Source organism: Triticum urartu, chromosome 7 (assembly GCF_003073215.2).
Source record: "Triticum urartu cultivar G1812 chromosome 7, Tu2.1, whole genome shotgun sequence".
Lineage (NCBI taxonomy): Eukaryota > Viridiplantae > Streptophyta > Magnoliopsida > Poales > Poaceae > Triticum > Triticum urartu.
The window spans coordinates 603422754-603447608 of record NC_053028.1 but is presented as its reverse complement, the minus strand read 5'-3'; the positions used below and the strand labels follow the sequence as shown (position 1 = coordinate 603447608).

Here is a 24855-nt window from a genome sequence, read left to right as displayed (position 1 = left end):
GAACAAAACTCAGGGCAAAGGCAAGTTTGATACAAAGAACAAGCCATCACATTCTACCAACTTCAAGAAGAATTCTCATAAGAAGGGGAAGGGACTTTGCCATGTCTGCGGTGATCCTAATCACTGGGCTCCGAAGTGTCCTAACCGCTTTGAGGAGCGCGAACATGAGAAGAGCGGCAAGTCCGCTAATGTTGTCATCGGTGATACTGATATGAAGAAATCAGGGTACGGTATTTTTCCTACCACCCTTTCAGTATTTCAATCCCCTGATTGGTTAATTGACACCGGTGCCAATGTACATGTTTGTGCTGACGCCTCCATGTTTTCTTCTTACCAGGCAACAGGGACTTCACCCGTGCTGATGGGGAACGGGTCACATGCCATCGTTCGAGGTGTTGGTACGGTCGATCTGAAGTTTACTTCGGGGAAGACTGTGCGTCTGAAGAATGTTCATCATGTGCCGTCCATCAATAAAAATCTCGTTAGCGGTTCCCGTTTATGTCGAGATGGTTTTAAGTTGGTTTTCGAATCCAATAAAGTTGCATTTCTAAGTGTGGACAATTTGTTGGAAAAGGCTATGAGTGCGGAGGCTTGTTCCGCCTATCTTTGTCAGATATTTGCACTAAAGTTATTAATAATGTTTGCCGCAATAATGAGTCTGATATTTGGCATTCACGACTCTGTCATATTAACTTTGGTTGCATGACGCGGTTAGCCAATATGAATTTAATTCCGAAAATCTCTACTGTCAAAGGCTCCAAGTGCCAAGTATGTGTGCAAGCTAAGCAACCTCGCAAGTCCCATAAGACTGCAGAGGCAAGAGACTTGGCGCCACTAGAGCTTATACATTCTGATCTTTGTGAGATGAATGGCGTGTTGACAAAAGGTGGAAAGAGATACTTCATGACGTTGATTGATGACTCCACTAAATATTGTCATGTGTATCTTCTGAAATCAAAAGATGAGGCTTTGATTTTCTTTAAAAACTATAAAGCTGAGGCAGAGAACCAACTTGATCGAAAAATTAAACGGCTTAGGTCCGATTGTGGTGGAGAGTATTTTTCCAATGAATTTGATCTATTTTGTGCGGAACATGGTATAATCCATGAGAGGACGCCTCCCTACTCACCCCAGTCAAATGGGGTAGCCGAAAGAAAGAACCGAACTCTAACTGATATGGTTAACACCATGTTAGACACTTCGGGTCTATCCAAGGAATGGTGGGGGGAGGCGCTAATGACTGCGTGTCATGTCCTAAACCGAGTTTCCACAAATCATAAGACTATGAATCCATTTGAGGAATGGGAAAGGAAAAGGTTGAAACTCTCTTACCTACGTACTTGGGGTTGTTTGGCGAAAGTCAATATACCAATTCCCAAGAAGCGCAAGCTTGGACCAAAAACTATGGATTGTGTTCTTCTGGGCTATGCTTTTCATAGCATCGGCTATAGATTTTTGATAATAAAATCTGAGGTATCCGACATGCATGTTGGTACGATTATGGAATCAAATGATGTAACTTTCTTTGAGGACATATTTCCTATGAAGGATATGTCGAGTTCATCAAATCAGGAGATACCTACTCCATCTAGTGAGGAATTCACTGTAATTCCTGAACCCACCATTGCGATGGAACACGTTGAGAATCCTGTTGAGGGTAACAATGGAACTCCTGTGAGGAGTAAGAGACAGAGGACTGCAAAGTCTTTTGGTGATGATTTCATTGTGTAGCTCGTGGATGACACACCCAGGACTATTTCAGAAGCCTATGCATCTCCTGATGCTGACTACTGGAAGGAAACTGTACGTAGCGAGATGGATTCCATCTTAGCTAACGGTACCTGGGTGATCACTGACCGTCCTTATGGGTGCAAACCTGTAGGATGTAAGTGGGTGTTCAAGAAGAAGCTTAGACCTGATGGTACGATTGAAAAGTACAAGGCACGGCTTGTGTCCAAGGGTTATACCCAGAAAGAAGGTGAAGACTTCTTTGATACTTACTCACCCGTGGCTAGACTGACCACAATTCGGGTGCTACTATCACTGGCTGCCTCACATGGTCTTCTCGTTCATCAAATGGACGTTAAGACGACTTTCCTCAATGGAGAGTTGAAGGAGGAAATTTATATGGATCAGCCAGATGGTTTTGTAGTACCTGGTCAGGAAGGAAAGGTGTGCAAGTTATTAAAGTCTTTATATGGCCTTAAACAAGCTCCTAAGGAGTGGCATGAGAAGTTCGAAAGAACATTAACTGCTGCTGGCTTTGTAGTAAACGATGGTGACAAGTGCGTGTACTATCGCTATGGTGGGGGCGAAGGAGTTATTCTTTGTCTGTATGTCGACGACATATTGATCTTTGGAACCAAACTTGATTTAATCAAGGAGGTTAAGGATTTCTTATCTCGTTGTTTTGAGATGAAGGATCTAGGAGTAGCTGATGTTATCTTAAACATCAAGCTATTGAGAGATGAGAATGGTGGGATCACACTGCTTCAGTCTCATTATATGGAAAAGGTCTTGAGTCGTTTTGGGTATAGCGACTGCACGCCTTCTCCAACTCCATATGATGCTAGTGTGTTGCTTCGAAAGAATCGACGGATTGCTAGAGATCAACTGAGGTATTCTCAGATTATTGGCTCGCTTATGTATTTGGCGAGTGCCACGAGGCCTGACATCTCTTTTGCTGTGAGCAAGCTGAGTCGGTTTGTGTCAAAACCGGGAGATGATCATTGGCATGCACTTGAGAGAGTTATGCGCTATTTGAAAGGCACCGCGAGCTATGGGATTCAATACACCGGGTATCCAAGGGTACTGGAGGGTTATAGTGACTCAAACTGGATATCTGATGCTGATGAGATTAAGGCCACAAGTGGTTATGTTTTTACACTTGATGGTGGCGCTGTTTTCTGGAAGTCTTGCAAGCAGACCATCTTAACGAGGTCAACTATGGAAGCAGAACTCACAGCATTAGACACTGCCACTGTTGAAGCAGAGTGGCTTCGTGAACTCTTGATGGACTTACCTATGGTTGAAAAACCAATACCCCCTATCCTGATGAACTGTGATAATCAAACTGTGATCGTCAAGATAAACAGTTCTAAGAACAATATGAAGTCCTCAAGGCATGTGAAGAGGAGACTAAAATCTGTCAGAAAATTGAGGAACTCCGGAGTTATTATGTTGGATTATATCCAAACGTCGAAAAACTTGGCAGATCCCTTCACAAAGGGTCTATCACGTAATGTGATAGATAATGCATCGATGGAGATGGGTTTGAGACCCACCACATGAGTTGTCCATAGTGGTAACCCACTCTATGTGATCAGAGATCCCATGAAGTAGAAGTGGGAGACAAGCTGTTGGTCAGCTGGGAGGAGAGTATCCCTATATTAATTATCCCACTCCGTGAAGATGCAATACTCTCCTGATCTGCATGGCAGGTTGATACTTATCTTAATGTGTTCCAAGTGGCTTATTCGGGTAAGCAGAGATGTTGTCCTGCAGAACATCTTCTGAGGAACACACCTATATGAATTTGACTGTTAACGTCGCAGTCTGTAAGAATTGGGTGTTCTCTAATAAATTCATGAAAGGCCCTGGAGTATGACGTATACGCTCCACCCGCGGGGAAGCCTTGCGGCAGCCCAGTATCGGTCAAGAATTTGTGTGAAACTAGTTTCACAGAAAACTTATAGTTCAAGGCATAGTCCACTATTCAAGTTATGATCTAGTGTAGCATAAATTTCTAAGTGGAAGTTCAACTTCACAGTCTCCACTAAGCACCGATATATAAAACAATGTTTTGGAACTAAATGATGAGATGTGCCAATGAGACTTTGTGGGGGATTGTTGGAATTTTGCTAGTAGGCCTTTGGCCCAAAGCCCAACTAAAATTCTGAAATTCTCTTGGCCCATTCATGCACACATGTGAGTGGAGTGAGTGAGGCTAAAGTTTAGTCCCACCCCGGAAGTTGAGAGAGAGTTGCACCTCTTTATAAGGTGAGCTCTTCTACCACTTGTATGAGCATGAGAAAAGGAGACCTACACGCGCGCTCCTCCTCCTTGCTCGCCTCGCCACGCCACGCCTCGTCACGGCGCGCCGCGGGTTGCGGGATTGAGCCGAGCCGAGGACAGAGCTATGCACGTTGTCTATAATTTTGCTGCATGGGAAAATTAATGAGTCATTAATTACTGAACCGTTTCCGATTCTTTTGGATCGTGACGACTCGGACGTGGGGTTTACTCCCACAACCTACCCGGCCCGCACTATATAGTCAGGCAGACGTCTACCCTAGCCGCCGCCGCTTCATATGGTTTCTCACCACCGTTCCAGATCATTGCGCCGCCAAGCAAGTCTTCTCCATCCCTCCTTCCGGCGTGCACCGCGAGAAGGGACAGCAGGCCTCCGGAACCCCGCCTCTCGTGATCCTGTACGGGAGAGGGGCGATCAGGTTTTTGGGAGCGCACTCGCGCGACTGCTGGCAGCGACGACTTCGCGAACGACGACTTCTTCCCCGACCTCGGCAACCTCGTCCTCGACGACATGGGCGACAACGTCAACGCCGGCGGTGCTGCACCCGCTGCACCGTATGTGATTCTATCCTTCCTGTTTGAGATCGTGGTAGAATTCATGTTTCTAGTATGTGCCCTAGATGTGATATGTTCATCTGCTATGCTAGTTCGCATGATTAGTTTAATCTCTGCTGCTGTGGTCATGATTTATCTTCTGTTTATTCGAATTAAATCTCGTAGTAATTTGCTCATATTTCCAACACGTTCCATGAGGAAGATGTTAGATCTACTCGTTTACGATCGTCGAAACAGAAAATCTACAACACGAAAGTCATGTGAAATTGCAAGATGAAGATACTGGTCAAAGGAAATTTCAAACGATCGACCGTGCACGACAAATTTGACAAAATGGATTCAAAATAGCTCCAAACATGAACATGAAATTGAATATTTATGGTCAACGAAACTATGAAGTGATCACAAAAATGAAACAGTAACATTGATGTGCATCTTTTTCGTGTAAAGCTTACCTCAAAATGAATCACGTAGATTTGAATGGGTGGAAGAAAGGAGACTAGAGAAGGAGGTTACTGGAGGTGGAAGAAAATAAATAACATACATGCTACACACTAGCCCGCATCCTCTTGTGCGAGAGGACCCACCATGTGCGAATGAGGTGGGTCGACCCAGCCCGGTTTGCAAAAATGGTCGATTCGGCCATTCCTCCAGATCCAGGCTCATGCATGCTTTGAAGTTCGTCGAGCCAGGTTTTGGATGCGGCCCAGACAACCAAACATATCAGATTCTTTTCGTGCGGCCCTGGTTGGGATGGATGCACGCAACCAAACGCGCCCTTAAAGCATCTCTTACAAGTTTTCCTACTTGATATTTTTGGGAACTCGTCCTAAAAACACCTTCTCCTATTACGTTGGCAGGAGCCAACCACGTGAAACTTCATGCATGGTCACGCCACTGCCGCCGGCGATCGTCGCCGACCCGCCCCACCACACCGCTGTCTCCACTACCCACTGGTGCGCCGCACGGGGATACTGTCTGATCCCCCTGCCTCCCCGTTGAGGTGGATATTAGGGGTCCGGTTGTAAATACCCTAACATCTTTGCTATTCAGCCCCAACACTTTGAAAAGACAAAAGAAGTATAAAAATATGCACCCAATATGCCGGTGTTGTTGAGATACAGTACTAAATTGCCTATTGCCAGCAGCTGACTGATTTTACCAAATTGCCTATTGCCAACAGCAGAGTGATTTTAGACTTAAGGATAAGATAAACTGTTACCAGCGGTTGGCTGCTGCTGTTTGTGTTTGGCAAATATGGAACCTAGGTGTCATCTTATATCATCTTACTCTTCAGAACCATCTACATCTTGAAGGATTTACCTAGTGTGAGTTCATATTGTTCAAAGATGCTCTGCCCATAGATAACCTATCAACATGTCCCATCATTCTAGGACAGGAAGAACAACTCTACGGTGGCTTCAAGTGCCAAAGAACTTCTCCATGACAATGAAATTCCCATTGATGGTGGTTACCGTTTCTTCTTTTTCTTTTTTTTTGGGACAATGGTGGTTGTTGGGCCGTGTACGTACATGTGCGCGACGGAGGAGGGTGGTTGGCTGTCGATATGCGCTTGGGAGGGAATATTTTGAAAACCACTTTCCCTGTACCCTTTTCCCTTTGGTTACACATGACCTACCTTTGAGCCGAGTTCAAGCACGGTTAAGAAGCGAATCTGCAGCCTGCAGGGACGTGCCAGGTCATGCAAAAATTGACTATGGCGCAAAAGGACGCCGGCGCAGCGGCGAGCGGCGGCCGCACGGGCAAGCCGCACGCGGTGGTGGTGGTGTACCCGATGCAGGGCCACATCGTCCCCGAGACGCACCTCGCGCTGCGGCTGGCGGCGCGGGGCTTCGCCGTGACGGTGGTCACCACGGAGGCCGTGCACGACCAGACGGCGCGCGCCCTCGGCGTCGACCCGGCCGGGCACGACGCCTTCGCCGGCGCGCGCGCGGCGGGGATGGACGTGCGCTGCGAGCTCGTCAGCGACGGCCTCCCGTTGGGGTTCGACCGGTCGCTGCACCACGACGAGTTCCACGGCTCGCTGCTCCACGCGCTCCCCGGCCACGTCGAGGAGCTGCTCGGCCGCGTCGTCGTCGACCCGGCCGCCACGTGCCTCGTCGCCGACACCTTCTTCTCGTGGCCGGCCACCCTGGCCAGGAAGCTCGGCGTCCCGTACGTGTCCTTCTGGACGGAGCCCGCGCTCATCTTCAACCTCTACTACCACGTCCACCTGCTCACCGAGCACGGCCACTTCGGATGCAACGGTGAGCACCTCCCATATGCTCATGTATCAATTCAACGTAGCGAAATAGTCTGCCTGCCATGGCATCGATTTTGAAGATCCTTTCTGGGACGTGTTGCAGAGCCTCGGAAGGACACGATCACTTACATCCCGGGGGTGCCGGCGATCGAGCCGCACGAGCTCACGTCGTACCTGCAGGAGACGAACGCCACCAGCGTGGTGCACCGCATCATCTTCAAGGCGTTCGAGCAGGCGCGCGGCGCCGACTACGTCCTGTGCAACACCGTGGAGGAGCTGGAGCCGTCCACCATCGCCGCGCTCCGCGCCGAGAAGCCCTTCTACGCCGTGGGCCCCATCCTCCCCGCCGGCTTCGCCCGCAGCGCCGTCGCCACCTCCATGTGGGCCGAGTCCGACTGCTCCCGCTGGCTGGACGCGCAGCCGGCGGGGTCCGTGCTCTACATCTCCTTCGGCAGCTACGCGCACGTCACCAGGCAGGAGCTGCGCGAGATCGCCGGGGGAGTCCTGGCCAGCGGCGCGAGGTTCCTGTGGGTGATGCGGCCGGGCATCGTGAGCTCCGACGACCCGGACCCGCTGCCCGAGGGGTTCGCGGCGGCGTCCGCCGGGCGCGGGCTGGTGGTGCCATGGTGCTGCCAGGTGGAGGTGCTCTCCCACGCCGCAGTGGGTGGATTCCTGACGCACTGCGGGTGGAACTCCGTGCTGGAGAGCGTGTGGGCGGGAGTGCCCATGCTGTGCTTCCCTCTGCTCACTGACCAGATCACCAACCGGCGGCTCGTCGTGCGGGAGTGGCGCGTCGGCGTGACCATCGGGGATCGTGGCGCGGTGTTCGCCGACGAGGTGAAGGCGAGGATCGAGCGCGTGATGTCTGGGAAAGAGGGGGAGGAGCTCCGGGAGGCGGTGAAGAATGTGAGGACGACGCTCGAGGCGGCCGCGGCGCACGGCGGGTCGTCGCAGCGGAGCTTCGATGAGTTCGTCGACGAGCTAACGCGGCGTTGCGGCGGATGTTAAGCTGCGCCGACTGATCGGCCTGAAGCGCCACCCACCCGCCGTTGGAGAACGAATGCAGTTCAGTTCATAGGATTTTTCTGTCTTTGTATGTCTTTGTACTCTGCCATGTGTAGTGTGTACCTAATTGCCATCAAAAGTCAGATTTTTCTGTCTATATCAAACGCATAACCTTGCCCAGCAAGGCTAACACGTTATCAACACGATCCTCTCAAGACCGTCATGAAGTGCAGTTACATCATCAGAGAACATTTTATTCACCACATCATTTTTCAAATGATAAGATGATATTTTGATCATTTTTAATTTATTAGTTACTTGCCCGTGCATTGCAATGGAGTATAGCATAGTATTATATTGGTCCAACATCAATTGTGTTTGACATATACTCACTCAGTTCCTTTATACAAGGTGTATTTTTCTGATAAAATTGCACAATGTAAGATGCAATTTTTTTTCTAATTCCCCGTAATTTTATTTTTAGCCCTCTAGAAAAAGGAAATTATCTGATTACATGTATATCTCATTGCAGTGAAAAAAAAGGAAAAGTATCTCTATTCCGGTTACATGTATCTCTTCCTTTCCCATGCTTAATGTTTTACTTGCCGATAATCAACTAAGGGTAATCTCGTACTAGATTGTCTATAGTTATGTGCCTTGATCACCATGTCAAAAATAATACACCTTACATAAAGAAATGGAGTACCTTAAACCTACCATATTTTAGATTTTGATAATATTTGATTTGATTTGAGTATGGCTAGGGGAATACAAGGAAAGTTTTGATTTAATTGAGATTTTGATAATATTTGATTTGATTTGATTTGGGTATGGTAGGGAAGGCGATGGAAGATAGCTAAGGTTTGAGGCTTCGGTAAAACTTGATTTGATTTGACTGAGTTAATGCATGACATGATTTTCATAAAATTTGATTAGTAGGACAAGGAAATGAAAGTAACAATTTGGTTTAGATTATTCCAAATCAAGGAGGGGAATGGAGAAGAAAAAGCCAAGGTAGGTGTTGGGGATATTACTATCAGTTGAGACCCGTCCAGGAGGGGCCGTGTCAGCTTCAATGGCGGGTTACGCAAGAAGCTCAGTAAATATCCAAGTTTGTAGTTTATTAAGTCTTATAGAAGGCCCAAAGGCCTGGGGCCGGCTTGAGGCCCGATACTATAAGTAAACCGCCACATGTAAGGAAATACTTGTACAGAAAGACATGTAAAGAAAGTCACCGAGCCGGACACGATTATGAGCCGGCCGGGACTCTGTAGGCCACCTGGCGTCAACCCGTGTATATAAGGGGACGACCCGGTGGCGGTTTAGGGAAAGAAACAACCAAGTCGATAACCAAGCCGGCGAGTTGAGCCTCTTGGAAGTCGAAACCTCAGCAATACCAATCCCAACTAGACGTAGGCTTTTACCTTCATCGTAAGGGGCTGAACTAGTATAAAACTCTCTCGTGTCCTTTGTCCCAATTAACCCCTTTAACCTTCCTAGTGCGATGGCCCTACGACTAAGTCCTTGCTCTAGGGCATCTGCCATGTCAATTCCACGACAGTTGGCGCCCACCATGGGGCCAGCGCACGGTGGATTTGAGTTCTTGAAGGGCAACTTCGAAGGGCTCAAGGGATACGCCGTGGGCCGGATGACCAAGAGTCATTGCGGCAAGATCTACATCGACGACGAAGGCTGGGGCCCCGAGGCCGGCTCAATCGAGTACGGGTACCGGGTCCCCTTCGGCGGAATTCACGTCTTCATTGGCCGGATCGGCGAGTCAGGACCTGAGCCGGATGTCCACACCGACCTCATCGAAACGGCTCAGCGCGCCGGGTCCACCCGTGTTCAATCTGTCGTGAAGCATGCCTTCGTAGGCTGCATCCATGGCGGTGAATACTCCGAAGGATCAATGGAAGGCGTGGAGACGGCCATCTGCTCTGATACTGCATCATCAATAGGTGAGACGGACTCGTTGTACCAACTGCAAGACGGCTTGCTCGGGGGCTATTCCGATGGCAGCAGTATTCCGGACCCCCTTGAGCCACCGAATTGGGTCGGAGTCTTCATGGCAGGGACGCAGCCTGGGCAGAACTCCACCGTAGTGACAGCAGCGGCCACCGGGTCGGCAGCTGCCGGGTCAGGAGACCCCGCGCGCCCCCCGGCTCAGGTTCTCATGGATCTCATGGATAAACTGACGACTCTGTTAACCGCTGCGGTAGAGCCGGTGGATAAAGCCCAGCATGACGCAGAAGTGGCACTCATGCGGGAGGAGATGGTGCAAGCTAAGGAAAATCTGGCCGCGGAGGAAACCCGGATGGTAGCAGAACGAGCAGCTTTGGATGCTCGTGCTCAACAGCTTCAAGCAGAAACCTTCCGGCTCTCGGTGGATCTTAATGCGTCAAACGAAGTCATGAGGAGGAGGCGTCAGAAAACTCAGTCGTGTCTGCCTCTAACACTGGATCCGAGGAATCTGTTCCATACACCCGGAGCTGGATGGAGCAACCCGCCAGAGGCAAACCGGGTCACGACGCCCGGTGCACCAGTTCAGCCACGCACCATGGAGCCGCCGCGTATGAATATGGCTCCTCCTCGTTATATATCAACACCACCGGGTCACTTCTCCAACCCCATGGAGAACCTCATTGCAGCGTTGACTCGATTGGCAACTCTCCCGATGGAAGGCGACTTGCCAGCATCAATTGAAACCTGGAGGGTAAGAGAACTACTTCAGACAGCTTTGGCCCAGCAGGATGCATACTCCTACAGTCGATACAGGATTCATTCAACTCCTCGCCCAAGCCGGAGCCTGAGTTACAGTAGGCACATGGAATCTGCAGAGATGTCAAGTAATGCTCAACGTCACAACCGGCCATATAGGTATGAGCCGGTGCGGGCTGGAGCTCTTAACTTGGCGGATCAGGAGAGGATTCTTCAAGAGGCGGAATGGGCGGCTCAGATAGCAGCGGAGCAAGCGGCTCACCAAACCTTTCCGGCTTATCCAGCAACCTCGGTTGAGGCGGGAGTGGCTACAAGAACCGGAGGCGTACCTTGCCTAGTCCCAGCCATATGCAATGAGCGGTTGCCCAAGGATTTCAAGGGACCTCGTAAGGTGCCTAACTACACGGCTGACTTACAGCCGGGGGCTTGGATTGAGAGTTATGAGATGGCTATGGAGCTGTTGGAGGTTAGTGATGCTGCAATGGCCAAATATTTTACCATGATGTTGGATGGAACGGCTCGGACCTGGTTGAAAGGATCACCACCCAATTCCATCGGCTCATGGGCAGAGTTGAAGGCACGGTTCATCCAGAACTTTAAAGACACGTGTAAGCAGCCAATGTCGATTGTGAATCTGACCAATTGCAAGCAAGAGGATGGAGAATCTACAACCCATTGCGTGCACCGGGTCAAGGAGATAATACATTCATCTGATAAGATGGATGCCGGCTCAGCAGTTTTGATGTTGGAGAAAAATTGCCATTTTGAACCTCTGAAACAGAAGTTGGGGCGGCTTAAACGTGACTGTAATGACATGGGAACGTTGATGGCGGCTCTTGTCAAGTATGCCGATTCTGATACCACCAAAGACCCCGCATCTGATGAAGAAAAAGCAACGAAGGGAAAGAAGAACGGCAATGGAAAGGGTCACCAGCATAACCCGGCAAATCAAGGAGGTAATAAATGTAAAGCTGATGAGTTTGTTGCTAATACTATTGCGCAGGGTGGTAATCAGCGGCGCAAGGGTAGACAACCCCCTCGATCGGGCGGGCCAGGCCCCACTCTTGAGCAGTTGTTGAATGAACCTTGTCCAAGACACGACACCCGGGAGAAGCCAGCCACCCACTTGTGAAAGGATTGCACGATCATGAAGGCGTTTAAAAATTCAAACACATTTGATGGGGGTCATGTCCCGGGTGGCGACTCAGGTGGAGGCGGCTTTCAGGGCCCGGGCGCCGGTTCAAGCGAAGGAGGTTTTCATGGTCAGGGTCATCCTGGTCACCAGGGAGGATATAATCAGCAACACAACCAAGGGAATCAATAGCAGCAACAATCCGGCTATTAGAGCAACCCGAAGAAGTTGAGTAGCGGACAGTATCATGTCTTTACTACCAGTTTATGTAAGAGAGACCAGAAACTCCACAAGAGGGCCGTCAATGCCGTTGAACCGGCAATTCCACGTTATCTATGTTGGTCGGAGCAGCCTATTGTGTGGAGCAGAGAGGATCACCTGCCCCGGGTTGATAATCCGGGTCACTTGGCTTTGGTGGTGGCACCTCAGGTTGGTGGGTACAAGTTTACAAAGGTACTCATGGATGGAGGCAGCAGCATCAACATCCTTTACTATGAGACGTTCCGCCGGATGGGATTGACGGATAAAAATCTTAAACAATCCAACACTGTTTTTCACGGTGTAGTACCCGGTAAGTCGGCATACCCAGTTGGTAAGATCGAGCTGGAGGTAGCCTTTGGGGATGAGTATGACTCCAGGGTAGAAAAATTAACCTTTGAAGTGGTTAAGATCAAAAGCCCATATCATGCTTTGTTTGGGCGGCCGGCTTATGCCAAGTTCATGGCTCGGCCGTGTTACGTGTATTTGCAGCTCAAGATGCCGGGGCACAATGGCACCATTACAGTCCATGGGAGCCGGAAGATCGCCTTGGAATGTGAAGAGGGGGATGCTGCCTATGCTGAATCTGTTTGTGCAACAGAGGAGTTGAAATTCTACAAGGATCATGTTGACCCGGCGGATATGACGTCATTAAAGAAACCAACAACAGAGCATGAGCCGGAGTTAAAGTTCAAATCGGCTGATGACACTAAGATGGTTGACTTTGTGCCTAGCGATTCATCGAAACAGTTCATCATCAGCGCAAACTTGGATCCGAAATAGGAAAGCGCGCTCATCGAGTTCATCCATGAGAGCCGGGACATCTTTGCATGGAAACCTTCAGACATGCCGGGTGTCCCGAGGGAACTCGCTGAGCACACTCTTAATATCGATCCAAAGTTCAAACCTGTCAGACAATTTCTTCGGCGGTTCAATGAAGAAAGGCGCAAGGTCATTGGAGAAGAGGTGGCCCGGCTCCTGGCGGCCGGGTTCATTATGGAGGTCTTTCACCCAGAATGGTTAGCTAACCCGGTGCTCGTGCTAAAAAAGAATGGCACCTGGCGTATGTGTGTGGATTACACAGATTTAAACAAGGCCTGTCCGGCTGATCCTTTTGCTCTTCCCCGTATTGATCAGATCATTGATGCTACGGCGGGTTGCGCACGGTTGAGTTTCTTAGATGCTTACTCCGGGTATCATCAGATTAAGATGGCAGTCAAGGATCAAGAGAAGACATCGTTTATAACTCCTTTTCGGGCTTTCTGCTATGCGTCTATGCCTTTCGGGCTCAAGAGTGCTTAGGCGACCTACCAACGGTGTGTGCAGAATTGTCTTCATGATCAAATTGGGCGCAATGTTCATGCCTATGTGGATGATATAGTAGTGAAGTCCAGGGAAGAGGAAACCTTGGTCACAGACTTGAAAGAGACTTCTGATAATCTTCGGGTTTACAAGATGATGCTTAACCCGGCCAAGTGTGTTTTTGGAGTGCCAGGCGGCAAGCTTTTGGGTTTTCTGGTGTCTAACCGAGGTATTGAAGCTAACCCGGAGAAGATCGAGGAAATTACAGCCCTGGCCAAACCAACCTGCGTCAATGATGTTCAACGACTGGCGGGTCGTGTGGCTGCTTTGAGCCGATTCATAAGCCGGTTAGGGGAAAAGGCTATGCCTCTGTATCAGTTGATGAAGAAAACATATGTGTTTGTTTGGAGCGATGCTACGAACGCCGCTTTTGAGGATCTGAAGGCACAACTGGTTGAGCCGCCGGTCCTAGCCGCTCCAATTGAGAAAGAGCCGCTATTGTTATACATAGCTGCCAACTCACGGGCTGTTAGTGTGGCTATGGTGGTAGAGCGCAAGGAGGCTGGCAAAGAGCATCCAGTTCAGCGGCCGGTTTATTATGTCAGTGAAGTGCTAATTGAGTCTAAGCAACGATATCCACATTGGCAGAAGCTTGTTTATGGGGTGTTCATGGTGAGCCGGAAGCTTAAGCATTACTTTCAGGGACATCCAATCACTGTGATTAGCTCTGCTCCTTTGGGAGACATTATTCAAAATAGAGAAGCTACAGGGCGAGTTGCCAAGTGGGCAATTGAGCTTGGGTCTCATGGGCTGAAGTATGTTCCACGCACTGCGATTAAGTCTCAAGCTCTGGTTGACTTCATCAATGACTGTACAGAGATGCAGATGCCAGAAGAAAAGCCGTACAACACATATTGGACTATTCATTTTGATGGGTCCAGGCAATTGGAGGGCTCGGGGGCTGGAGTTGTATTAACTTCCCCACGAGGTGATAAATTTTGTTATGTGTTACGATTGATGTTTCCGTGCACTAACAACGCAGCAGAGTATGAAGCATTGCTCTATGGTCTTCGAGTGGCAAAGGAGATGAGCTTGAGCCGGGTCAGATGTCTTGGTGATTCAGATCTAGTGGCTCAGCAGGTGTCTGGCAAGTGGGATTCCAAAGACCCTCTCATGGCGGCTTATCGCCGAGAGGTTGATGCTGTTGCAGGATATTTTAAAGGTTATCAGGTGGAACATATTGACCATCGAAAGAACGAAGCAGCTGATGCTTTGAGCCGGCTGGGGTCTCAACGTAAGCCGGTACCACCCAACACCTTTTTAGATGTTTTGCATAACCCCTCTGTCAAGTTACCCATAGAAGAAGATTTAGCTGTTCCTGACCCGGAGGCGCAGTTGGTAGCGGCTCTTCATGTCATCCCAGATTGGACGTTGCCGTTCTTGGCTTACATGACCCGGGGAGAATTGCTAGCAGATGAGACCCTGGCTCGACAGATAACCCGGCGGTCTAAGTCCATGACGATTTCGGATGGAGTGTTATTTCATCGCAGTGTTTCCGGAGTGTTTTAACGGTGTGTTTACCCCGAAGAAGGTCAATAAATCCTTCGTGAGATCCATGAAGGCGATTGTGGTCATCACGTCGGGTTAAAATCTTTAGTGGCCAAGGCGTTTCTTCATGGTTTTTACTGGTTGACGGCTCACGATGATGCAGAAGATCTGGTCAGTAGATGTGATGGATGTTAGAAATTTGCACGACGAGCGCATGTGCCGGCTCAAGAGCTCCGGATGATTCCAATCACTTGGCCGTTTGCAGTCTAGGGGCTTGACATGGTGGGACCTTTCAAAAGGTCTAAGGACAAGAAGACACATCTCCTGGTGGTTGTTGATAAGTTCACTAAATGGGTTGAGGCGGAGCCTGTGAGTAAGTGTGATGCAGCCACGGCGGTTCAGTTCATGAAGAAAATAATCTTCCGTTTCGGTTTTCCACACAGTATTATCACGGACAATGGCACTAATCTATCCCAAGGGGCTATGGAAGAGTTTTGTCAGCGAGAGCACATCCGGCTTGATGTTTCTTCTGTAGCTCATCCTCAATCCAATGGTCAAGCTGAGAGAGCCAATCAGGAAATTCTGAAAGGGCTAAAACCCCGGCTTATGGTTCCTTTACAGCGAACGCCGGGTTGTTGGGTAGAGGAGTTGCCTTCAGTGTTATGGAGCATCAATACTACACCCAACATGTCTACGGGTTACACACCCTTCTTCATGGTTTATGGGGCAGAAGCAGTATTGCCCAGTGACATCCGTCATGACTCGCCCCGTGTGGCGGCTTATGTTGAAGCTAACAATGAAAAAGCCAGATAGGATGCGCTTGACTTATTGGATGAAGAAAGAGACTTAGCATCAGCACGGTCAGCAATCTATCAACAGGACCTGCGTCGTTATCACAGCCGCCGGGTTAAGACCAGGACTTTTCAGGAAGGCGACTTGGTGCTCCGGCTCATCCAAGATCTTTCAGATACACACAAGTTATCCCCACCTTGGGAAGGACCCTTTGTGGTCAGTAAAAATTTAAACAACGGGTCTTACTACCTCATTGACGTTCGAGAGCATGCAGACTCACGTAAGTCGGAAGAGGAGACCCGCCGGCCGTGGAACATTGCTCAACTTCGGCCGTACTATACCTGAGCCACCGGCTCTCATCATGTACATACACTCACATTGTATATACGATGATAAGCAATAAAGTAAGACCATCAGTCTCTTTTCTTTTTAAAGATTATGCATCTTTATTATTCTTTCACAAATGACTATTAAGGAGCTGATCATACTTGAATCAAGTTTAACCTTTTCTAGTCCGGCTTATGATCGTATTCGAATCTAGATGTAAATCTCATGGTCACTTGGGGGCTTCCTGTTCAAACATAGGTCGTATTCGAACCAAAGAGAACATAGCTGTCGTAACCCTCTTGATCGGCTCAAGGCCAAACTCACTTTGGGGCTTCTTGATCGTATCCGAATCATAGCTTAACCCCTTTTGAGCCTACTTGGATCGTATTCGAATCAGGGTCATTAAAAACCTCTCAAGGTCATTTGGGGGCTTCCTGTTTAAACATAGGTCGTATTCGAACCAAAGAGAACATAGCTGTCGGTACCCTCTTGATCGGCGCAACGCCAAAGCCACTGGGGGCTATATGGTCGTATTCGAACCTTAGCTTAACCCCTTTGGTCCGGTTTACTGATCATATTCGAATCAGAAACCCCCAATCTTTTAAATACAGAGTTAAGATTATGTTTGTTATCTGTTGCTTGCCTTTGAGTTTTTGTTGTTTCAATATTACAAATGAGGTGGCCTGGTTTTTCTTCGCCGGCTCAATTATTGGACAACACAGCTGCCTGGGTTATCCAAACCGGTGGTCTAAGGATCCGAAGGTACGAGCTGCTGAGATATGATGATTACTGAATATTCAAGGAGTATTAACTTTTATACATATTGAGTTATCAAATTCATCACCCGGGTTATTTGAACCGGCGATCTAAGAATCAACAAGGACAAGGTGGAGATATGGCCTGTAAATTAGGTGTTTAAACCTAGTTGGTTTTAAACCGCCTTGCCAGGTTTTTCCTTGTGTTCAAAGGAACAAAGTTTAAACATTGTAGAGACAAGCATTAAATGATGTTTAAGACAACATTAAACATTGGCATCTGAAAGCACAAATTCACATAGAAGTGTTTTTTGCACGATGGCATAAGAAAAAACACGGTGTTTTAAACAGTTAAGCTATTACACGGCTTTATGAGCCCATGAAGATGATCATTGTCCTTCCCTCACCGGTTCACCATCTTGAGTCTGCTGGAAGTTGGATTTGGACCAATCAAAGCCATTCATGGCGACAAATTCAGCTTCGTAGTCAATCAGGCTGACCGGGTCAATTTCCGGGGCAAAGGTATCTTCTCTCACAGGTGGGATCAGATCAGCAACTTTGTATGAAGGAGTGGCCATCTTCTTATTTGCACTATCAAAACCCGGCTGGTATTTGTCCACGTTGGTATCATCTCCAAGGATAGTCGCCTGAGGCCGGACTTTACGGACGCAGGCTATAAAGTCATCTTGATCAAAAGGAGACCCGTCCTCCTTCACAGTAGGATATCCCCTTGCGACATCCCCCGGGTCTAGGTCTGGCACCCAAGCTTTGGAGCGGCTTAGGGCAGTCAGTGCACCGGCTCGCGCACAGGAGCGTTTTACCTCTTGGAATCTAGCAGGAAGGATGGATAGCTTCTTCAGGACATCGCTGAGCCGGTTGGATCCTTGATTTACCGGAGAGATAGCGGCCAGAGCCCGTTGTGTACCAATGTACAATTGTTGAACCAAGGTGTATACTGCCTTCAGTTTAATCAACGGGTCTTGGCTCAGATTTTTGCTTCGCGGACCTGTATATATTTTTAACAGAGTCAGTTGGCAGATCATATTCCGGTTTGACAAAACTTATATTCAAGATCAATTCAGACGGCTTACCAAAAATCACAGCAACCATCTGAGATACCCGACCCTTCAAATTGATCAGCTCTGTTGAAATTTCTTTCAGAGCTGTTTCGGTTGTCTCAGCTCGACGGGTCAGGAGTGTTTTCTCATTCTCCCAAGTTTTCTCTTTGGCAGCAAAGCTGGTCTTCAAAGTCTCCATCTCAGAAAGGCTCATTTGCAACTTGGAGGTGGAAGATTTGATTTCTGACTCCTGGCTTGCTAGCCGGGTCTTTGCGTCAGTCAATTGGGAGTTCGGTTCAGATAATGCATTCTGTGAAACATTCAGATAAGTCAAGATTTGGTTTTAAATTCCAGTATACATATTCAAAATTCAAAGTCCCAAGTACGTTACGAATAAACCACTTGGCACTTGGGGGCTAATGTATGCCAAATCAAATTTTTGTGACTCTACCAGCACATTAGAAGTCCCAAGTCCTTTACAAAGTAACAACACTTGGCACTTGGGGGCTAATGTACGCAGTTCAGCAAGGTTATCAAAGATAAACTGGAATGTTAAGTATTTTACATATAGTGTTCAATTCTGAAGTACCGATTCATTAATGATTAAATAAACCGGTCCTTGGGGACTATGGGTGAAGTCTTGTTCTACCAATATCAGGCAAAGATTCAGAAGTAAAGGTATCGGTCTATATTTTAAGTCTACAGGTTATTCTGTTTCTCTCATAATCTACAGACTTGGGGGCTGAAGGAATATTGGTAAACCGGAAACTACATACCTCATACTTCAATTGAAGCTGCTTGACCATCTCAATCTCAGAATCACGACTGGAGTGTACATGATTGAGATAGCCGGATAAGATATCACTGTCATTAAGACGGTCATAGTTGGCAACATCAAGACGAACCTTCCGCCTCTCCAAAGCTTCTTGCTTAGCTGTGCACCGTGCCAATACTGTCGGGTTCCCCGGCTCAACATAGCGGCTCCCAGTAATTTGAACATCTTGAACACGGGGATACGGTGGGCCGGTTGAGCTTGATGGACCAGCTGCAGAAGGGTTAATAGTGTTCTTGACAAGGGATGGCTCTAGAGGATTTGCTTCATGAACAATAGGCGGGTCTTCTGGGGCGACAGTTAATGGAGAAGGTGGCCTAGCCGGCTCAGATGTCAGTACTGGCGGGTCTTCCACTAGTTTTGTTGCCTTCGCTTTCTTGGACTTAGCTTGACCGCTAAAGAAAAATATTGCAAGATAGTCAGCATTAAGATAACAATTGATCAAACTCGGAAGAAAAAAAGGATTTTTAATTACCCAGGAGCAGTCTTGAAAGCCAAAAATTGTGTTTGTGATGAGTCGCCCGAGGAACGAGACACCTCCTGAAAAGGTAAATGAAAGGAGTTAAAGGAAATACAAGGAGCAGGATTCATTAAAACAAAGGTAAGGACAGTAATAAGTAAACCTCGTTCGGACGTTTCCGAGGGGTCTGTTCAGGGACGACAGCCGGCTCATCTTCAATCTCAACTTCACGATGGCTTTCATGCTGCTGCTTTTTCAAATGAAATTTGGGATCCAAGTGAGCTAAGGGGTTAGAAAACCTTACTTTACGGATCACTCGTCGAACTTTGTGTCTTGGTAAGGGCTCTGAGTCGGAGGAAATGATAGTTACCTCTGCTTCCCCGGCTTGACTAGCCCTAGTGTCATCCTGGTAAGGATCAGTATCAATAAGATTGTTAAAAAGTTAACCAAGGGAATCAAGGGCTACCTCCGAGTCATACGAGTCATCAAGCTTTATTATATCCTCAGCAGTAGTTTTCTTCTTCTTCTTTGATTTCCGGGTTGTCTTCTTGGTGTTCATAGCGGCGGCTTTCGCCTTCTTGGCAGCTTCGTGGTCATATTTCACTTTCCAGAAGTCAGAATTGGCCTATAAAGACAAGAAGAAAGATCAGTATTAAGTACTAATAGCTAGGCAAAACACGAAGAAAAAGAGATCAGAATGTACTTACTTCTGGCGCCGGATTAATCTTGCAGAAGGGACTCAACCCAACAATACTGCAATCTTCGTACTTCCCATTTACCAAAAGGGTTGACATCGAAACAATGTCTTCTTCGGTGAGTTCAACTGGGCTGTGACGAAGAGGGTTGTCTAGGCTTCCGTCATATTCATACATCAGTTGAGATCGATGACTTAATGGAATAACCCGCCATGAGATCCAGCAACGGGTCAGATCTACTCCGGTTAAACCATTACCCAACAAGCCGTTGATTCTTCTAATGGAGGGAAGAAGCTTCATACGTTCAGCGACGGTAAGCTTATCCAGAAGGGTGAACTTGGAGTCAAGACGACTAGGGCGGTAACCCGGCAGAGGCTTCTCGTTTGCTGGAGAAGTATCCTGACAATAAAACCAAGTTTGGTTCCAGTCCTTTGGGTGGCTCGGTAAGACGATGATAGGGAAAACAGCACCCTGACGGTGCTGAATCGAGATGCCTCCAAGTTCTAAGCTAGAACCATTGGTGCATTCATTCTGACAATTCAGATCAAAGTACTCTCTAAACAGCTCTACGGTGGGCTCTTGCTGAAGATATGCCTCACAGAGCACTTGGAAGTTACAAATGTTGGAAATAGAATTGGGTCCAAGGTCCTGAGGATGGAGTTTGAAAAAATGAAGGACCTCTCTGAAGAATTTTGAACCGGGCGGTGAAAAGCCACGGTTCATGTGGTCAGTGAAGATAATCACTTCTCCGTCTTTTGGATTGGGACGTTCTTCCTCTGGGTCAGGAGCACGATAAGACATGACATTCTTTGAAGGCAGAAACCCAACGAGGAAGAACTCTTTCAGACACTCCTCAGTTATGGTTGAGGGAACCCAATTGCAGATGGTGGGTGTCTTTGACGGCATGATGAACAAGGGACTGGAAAAGGAAAAATAATGTGCCAGGTCAATTAACAGTTAAAGGTTGAAATTGTAAAACAAGTAACGGCGGCTTAACTAAGGGCTAATGACATATAAGGAAAAGAAAGCCGAAATGGTAAGCCGCCATGACTACAGATTTCTTTGGAAAACAGATTCAGCTAAGTGTTGGCATAAACAAGTTTCGCCAAGCTATCATTATCATTTTGGATCAAAAGCCTGTTTCAAAAAGGAAAATATTCTAGACATAAAAACCTAGTACAGATGAGTTCGTCGACTGTAAAGAAGCATCTATACAGACAAAAGGGATCTACTGATATAAAAATGAATGCCAAACAATTACCGCGCGAGTTATATCTCTTCTTTGGATCAAAAGAAGTTGCGGAGAAGATCTACAAGATGATCCATGGCGAACAGGTGAAGAACACTGAAGAACTTGCAAACCTAGAACAGATCTAGGTGTGTGAGAGAAGAAAACTTACGAGATGCAGGCCTGCCGCGAAGAGTCGCCGCGTCCTCTGGTCAGACTCAAGATAATGCAGCGGCCGAGCTTGACGACGACGATGAGAGTTGCGGCGGTGGCGGAGCTCGAGCAGCGACGGAGGTTGCGAGAGGAAGAAGATGAGGAAGAAAGGAGAATGGGAAGGACCAGCCGCATGCCTATTTATAAGGGCAGATGCGAACAGGCGGGCACGAAAATCAAGGAGACCCAATAATAATTATCCAACTGAACAGATGCCTCGATTCTCGGAAGGCATTAAAAAAATAAAAGATCCGTTGTAAGATGACGTCATGAAGGTTTTTTGTGTTTTCAAAAGATGACGTCACGGCGGGTTACAGAAGTTTTCAGACAAAGGATGGATTCTGACTAAGTATTGAAGATTGACAAAGAACAAAGTTCAAAGTCAGCCTGGGGCCTAATGTTGGGGATATTACTATCAGTTGAGACCCGCCCAGGAGGGGCCGGGTCAGCTTCAATGGCGGGTTACGCAAGAAGCTCAGTAAATATCCAAGTTTGTAGTTTATTAAGTCTTATAGAAGGCCCAAAGGCCTGGGGCCGGCTTGAGGCCCGATACTGTAAGTAAACCGCCACATGTAAGGAAATACTTGTACAGAAAGACATGTAAAGAAATTCACCGAGTCGGACACGATTATGAGCCAGCCGGGACTCTGTAGGCCACCTGGCGTCAACCCGTGTATATAAGGGGACGACCCGGTGGCGGTTTAGGGCAAGAAACAACCAAGCCGATAACCAAGCTGACGAGTTGAGCCTCTTGGAAGTCGAAACCTCAGCAATACCAATCCCAACTAGACGTAGGCTTTTACCTTCATCGTAAGGGGCTGAACTAGTATAAAACTCTCTCGTGTCCTTTGGCCCAATTAACCCCTTTAAGCTTCCTAGTGCGATGGCCCTACGACTAAGTCCTTGCTCTAGGACATCTGCCGTGTCAATTCCACGACAGTAGGGGAACCTGGGGAGGAGATGAGGAAAATGTACCAACTCCCTTCTTAATAATAGAGATATACTATTTTATTACTTTGATTTATATTTCACAATTTGTTTTTGCAGTTTAGTATGTCCAATCTTGCCAAACTCGATTTTGTGGCTTTGGATATCATCGGCCAGAACTACTTGCAATGGGTGCTAGATGTTCAAATTCACTTGAATCCTCTAACCACGAACGATTAATATTTGGACTCTATTTACTATATGAAGCGCCCGTTGGAATTGTATATACAAGATGATGCCCTGCGCGTTGCTGCAAAAAATTGCCGTTGATTTTCAGAGTAACATGAACATCTCCGAAGTAGAAGAAAATTTGAATCACTAAAATGATAGATTTCATATAAAGGTAATGACTGAAATGAACCATATACCATATGATAAACGGTTTGTAACATGAACCATATTCTTTACATGATCTATTCCATGTTGCTTGTAGGTGCACCTTCTCCGGCTACTTCGACCTGGATAAATGGCATCTTATTCATTCCAACAGAATAAGAAGGAAGCGAGATGAGTAGCTCAAAGCTTATATGTAATTTTAAAATCTCCAAGATTAATGGTGTTTGGCCAATTTGGTGGCCTGTCAAATTGTGAAGTTTAACTTTGATGATAGAGTGGATGTTGTCCTTGTTAACAATGTTCTGCCCTGAGTGGTGCATTTTGGAATAAACGATTGTAATAACTCTTTTATATAATTTATATAGAGATCTCATTTATATATGAACTGGTTTTCGAGGAAAAAGAATGGATGATCACTACACATTGAATTATTGGTATATTGAGGCTTGGACTCACATTTGAAAGTTACAAACACCGGGTCTTTTGTGTTCTTCATATTTTCAATTGCATGTGTATATTTATTTCGGGCTACAACATGGAAAACTATTGTTTGTGGGATGGGTTGGCATCCTAGAGAAGACTAGTAAGCATGCACGTGCAATGCACGTATAACCATGAGAAGAAGAAAAAAACTCCTGTATAAACATACTTTTTACATGTAATACATAGTATGTGGATTCTGCAAAGAGGAAGTTACTTCCAGGGCATGAAGAGAATGGATTCTGGCATGTAGTACTGCTAGTTAACATGGCGAATAATTATACTACAACACTTTTATATTTCTTTATGGAGTGAGTATTTGTTATCAGACTGATACTGCAAAAGACTTGTCAATTTACATGGAGCAGGGCAGCCTAGAACCAAACATAGTTGCTGCTAGTTGTTGCTACTCACAGAGATTTTTCACGGCTTCTGGTGAAGAATGAAGTCACTAAACCGGTGGAAATAAAAATAATAGGAGTGGTGATTTTGGGATACAACATTTCTTTCATAGTAAGCTCCGGTGCAAAGTGCAGTTAGGAAATTCTCATTCTTATTTGGTTAGCTTTGGGGACATGTAGCCAATTCATGCACAAATGCCAGTGACAAGGAACATAGGAAATAAATAAATAAAAGCATATCGCCATATCACATATCATTTGAAAATTGCATTATCTAATTGAACTAAAAGACCTGACCGTAGTGGGACTTTTCTCAAAATGACACACGAGCCATCATCTCATCTCACGGAACCTCAAAATGTTAAAATATTTATATCTAACCATAACAAATATCATTTGAAAATTGTACTATTTGATTGAACTACAAAAACTACGAGTAGTAGGATACTAATGGATTTATAAAATCGACACGACACTCCTTTACAATTATGAAAAACACCTTTTACTTTTGTTTCACCTTGCATATCCCTTGCATGAATGATGAACCTGCATACATTGCCTTTAAGAGAGATGATTGAAAATGGAGGAAACGGGAAATATTGAATATTGTTGCCGACACCATGACTCGTTGGTGAAGATGTGCCATGGCCAATCCAGTTCTGGTATGAATCCATAGTCCACACTTTTCCCTACGATCCTAAGCCTGAAACAGAAAAATAAGGAGTCCATAGTCCACACTTCTACATCAGTTTTGCACAGGACTAACCGGAGCTTGTGCGTGATTCTATTTGATTACTACAGTAGCAGAGCAAAGAAAATGAATACAACATGAGAAAATCAAATATATAGCCAAGCTTGCACTTATTTGTATATTGAGGTGCTAGACATTACACTAAAAATTGTCCAACAAAATACAATAGAAAGGTTGCTCAAAATAAACAGTATGGCATGATGGCATAGAGGAATGTCACATAAAACTATAGTAAGCCCTGTAGTTCAGTGTCTATGATTCTCTAATACTGAAAGCAATAGCCAAATATCACTGTATAGTTCTCTCAGAGTAATAAAATGGTGGGCTCGCTTCAACATCCAATCTAAATGCATGCGTCTCACATAGAATTGCTACATGATCAAGTAATTATGCATGTGTCCTTAGTTGTCCAGAATACAGGGGGCTCATGCCTATTAGAAATTGAATTGGCAAGATGTAGAGCCACCTACTTGCCAACACCTTCAAATGTGACATAAAAATACATAATAAAATCTTCATGAAACAAAGATGCGGACAATACTGAAACAAGAAAACGATCGGGTTTCTAACAGACTCATCCATTCTTCACCATAGGTGGAGTCTTCTCAGTTTTTTTATAATAAATGTTAGATGCTGAAAGGATTAAGCCATCTTAGTGTTAAGGGCTCTAGGGCATTTAAATTTGGTCTTAGTTAAGAAGATTAGTCGAAAATGATGCACAATCAGT

At 46.6% G+C, this 24855-nt stretch overlaps 1 protein-coding gene across 1 annotated transcript; it reads left to right on the top strand.

The window, feature by feature from the left end:
- The first annotated feature begins 6208 nt into the window (after positions 1-6208).
- Positions 6209-8082, top strand: LOC125525992 (UDP-glycosyltransferase 86A2-like). Its single transcript, XM_048691008.1, has 2 exons — positions 6209-6854; positions 6954-8082. The coding sequence occupies exons 1-2, from the start codon at positions 6290-6292 to the stop codon at positions 7856-7858; spliced, it is 1470 nt and encodes a 489-aa protein (XP_048546965.1). The 5' UTR covers positions 6209-6289; the 3' UTR covers positions 7859-8082.
- The last annotated feature ends 16773 nt before the right edge of the window (positions 8083-24855 follow it).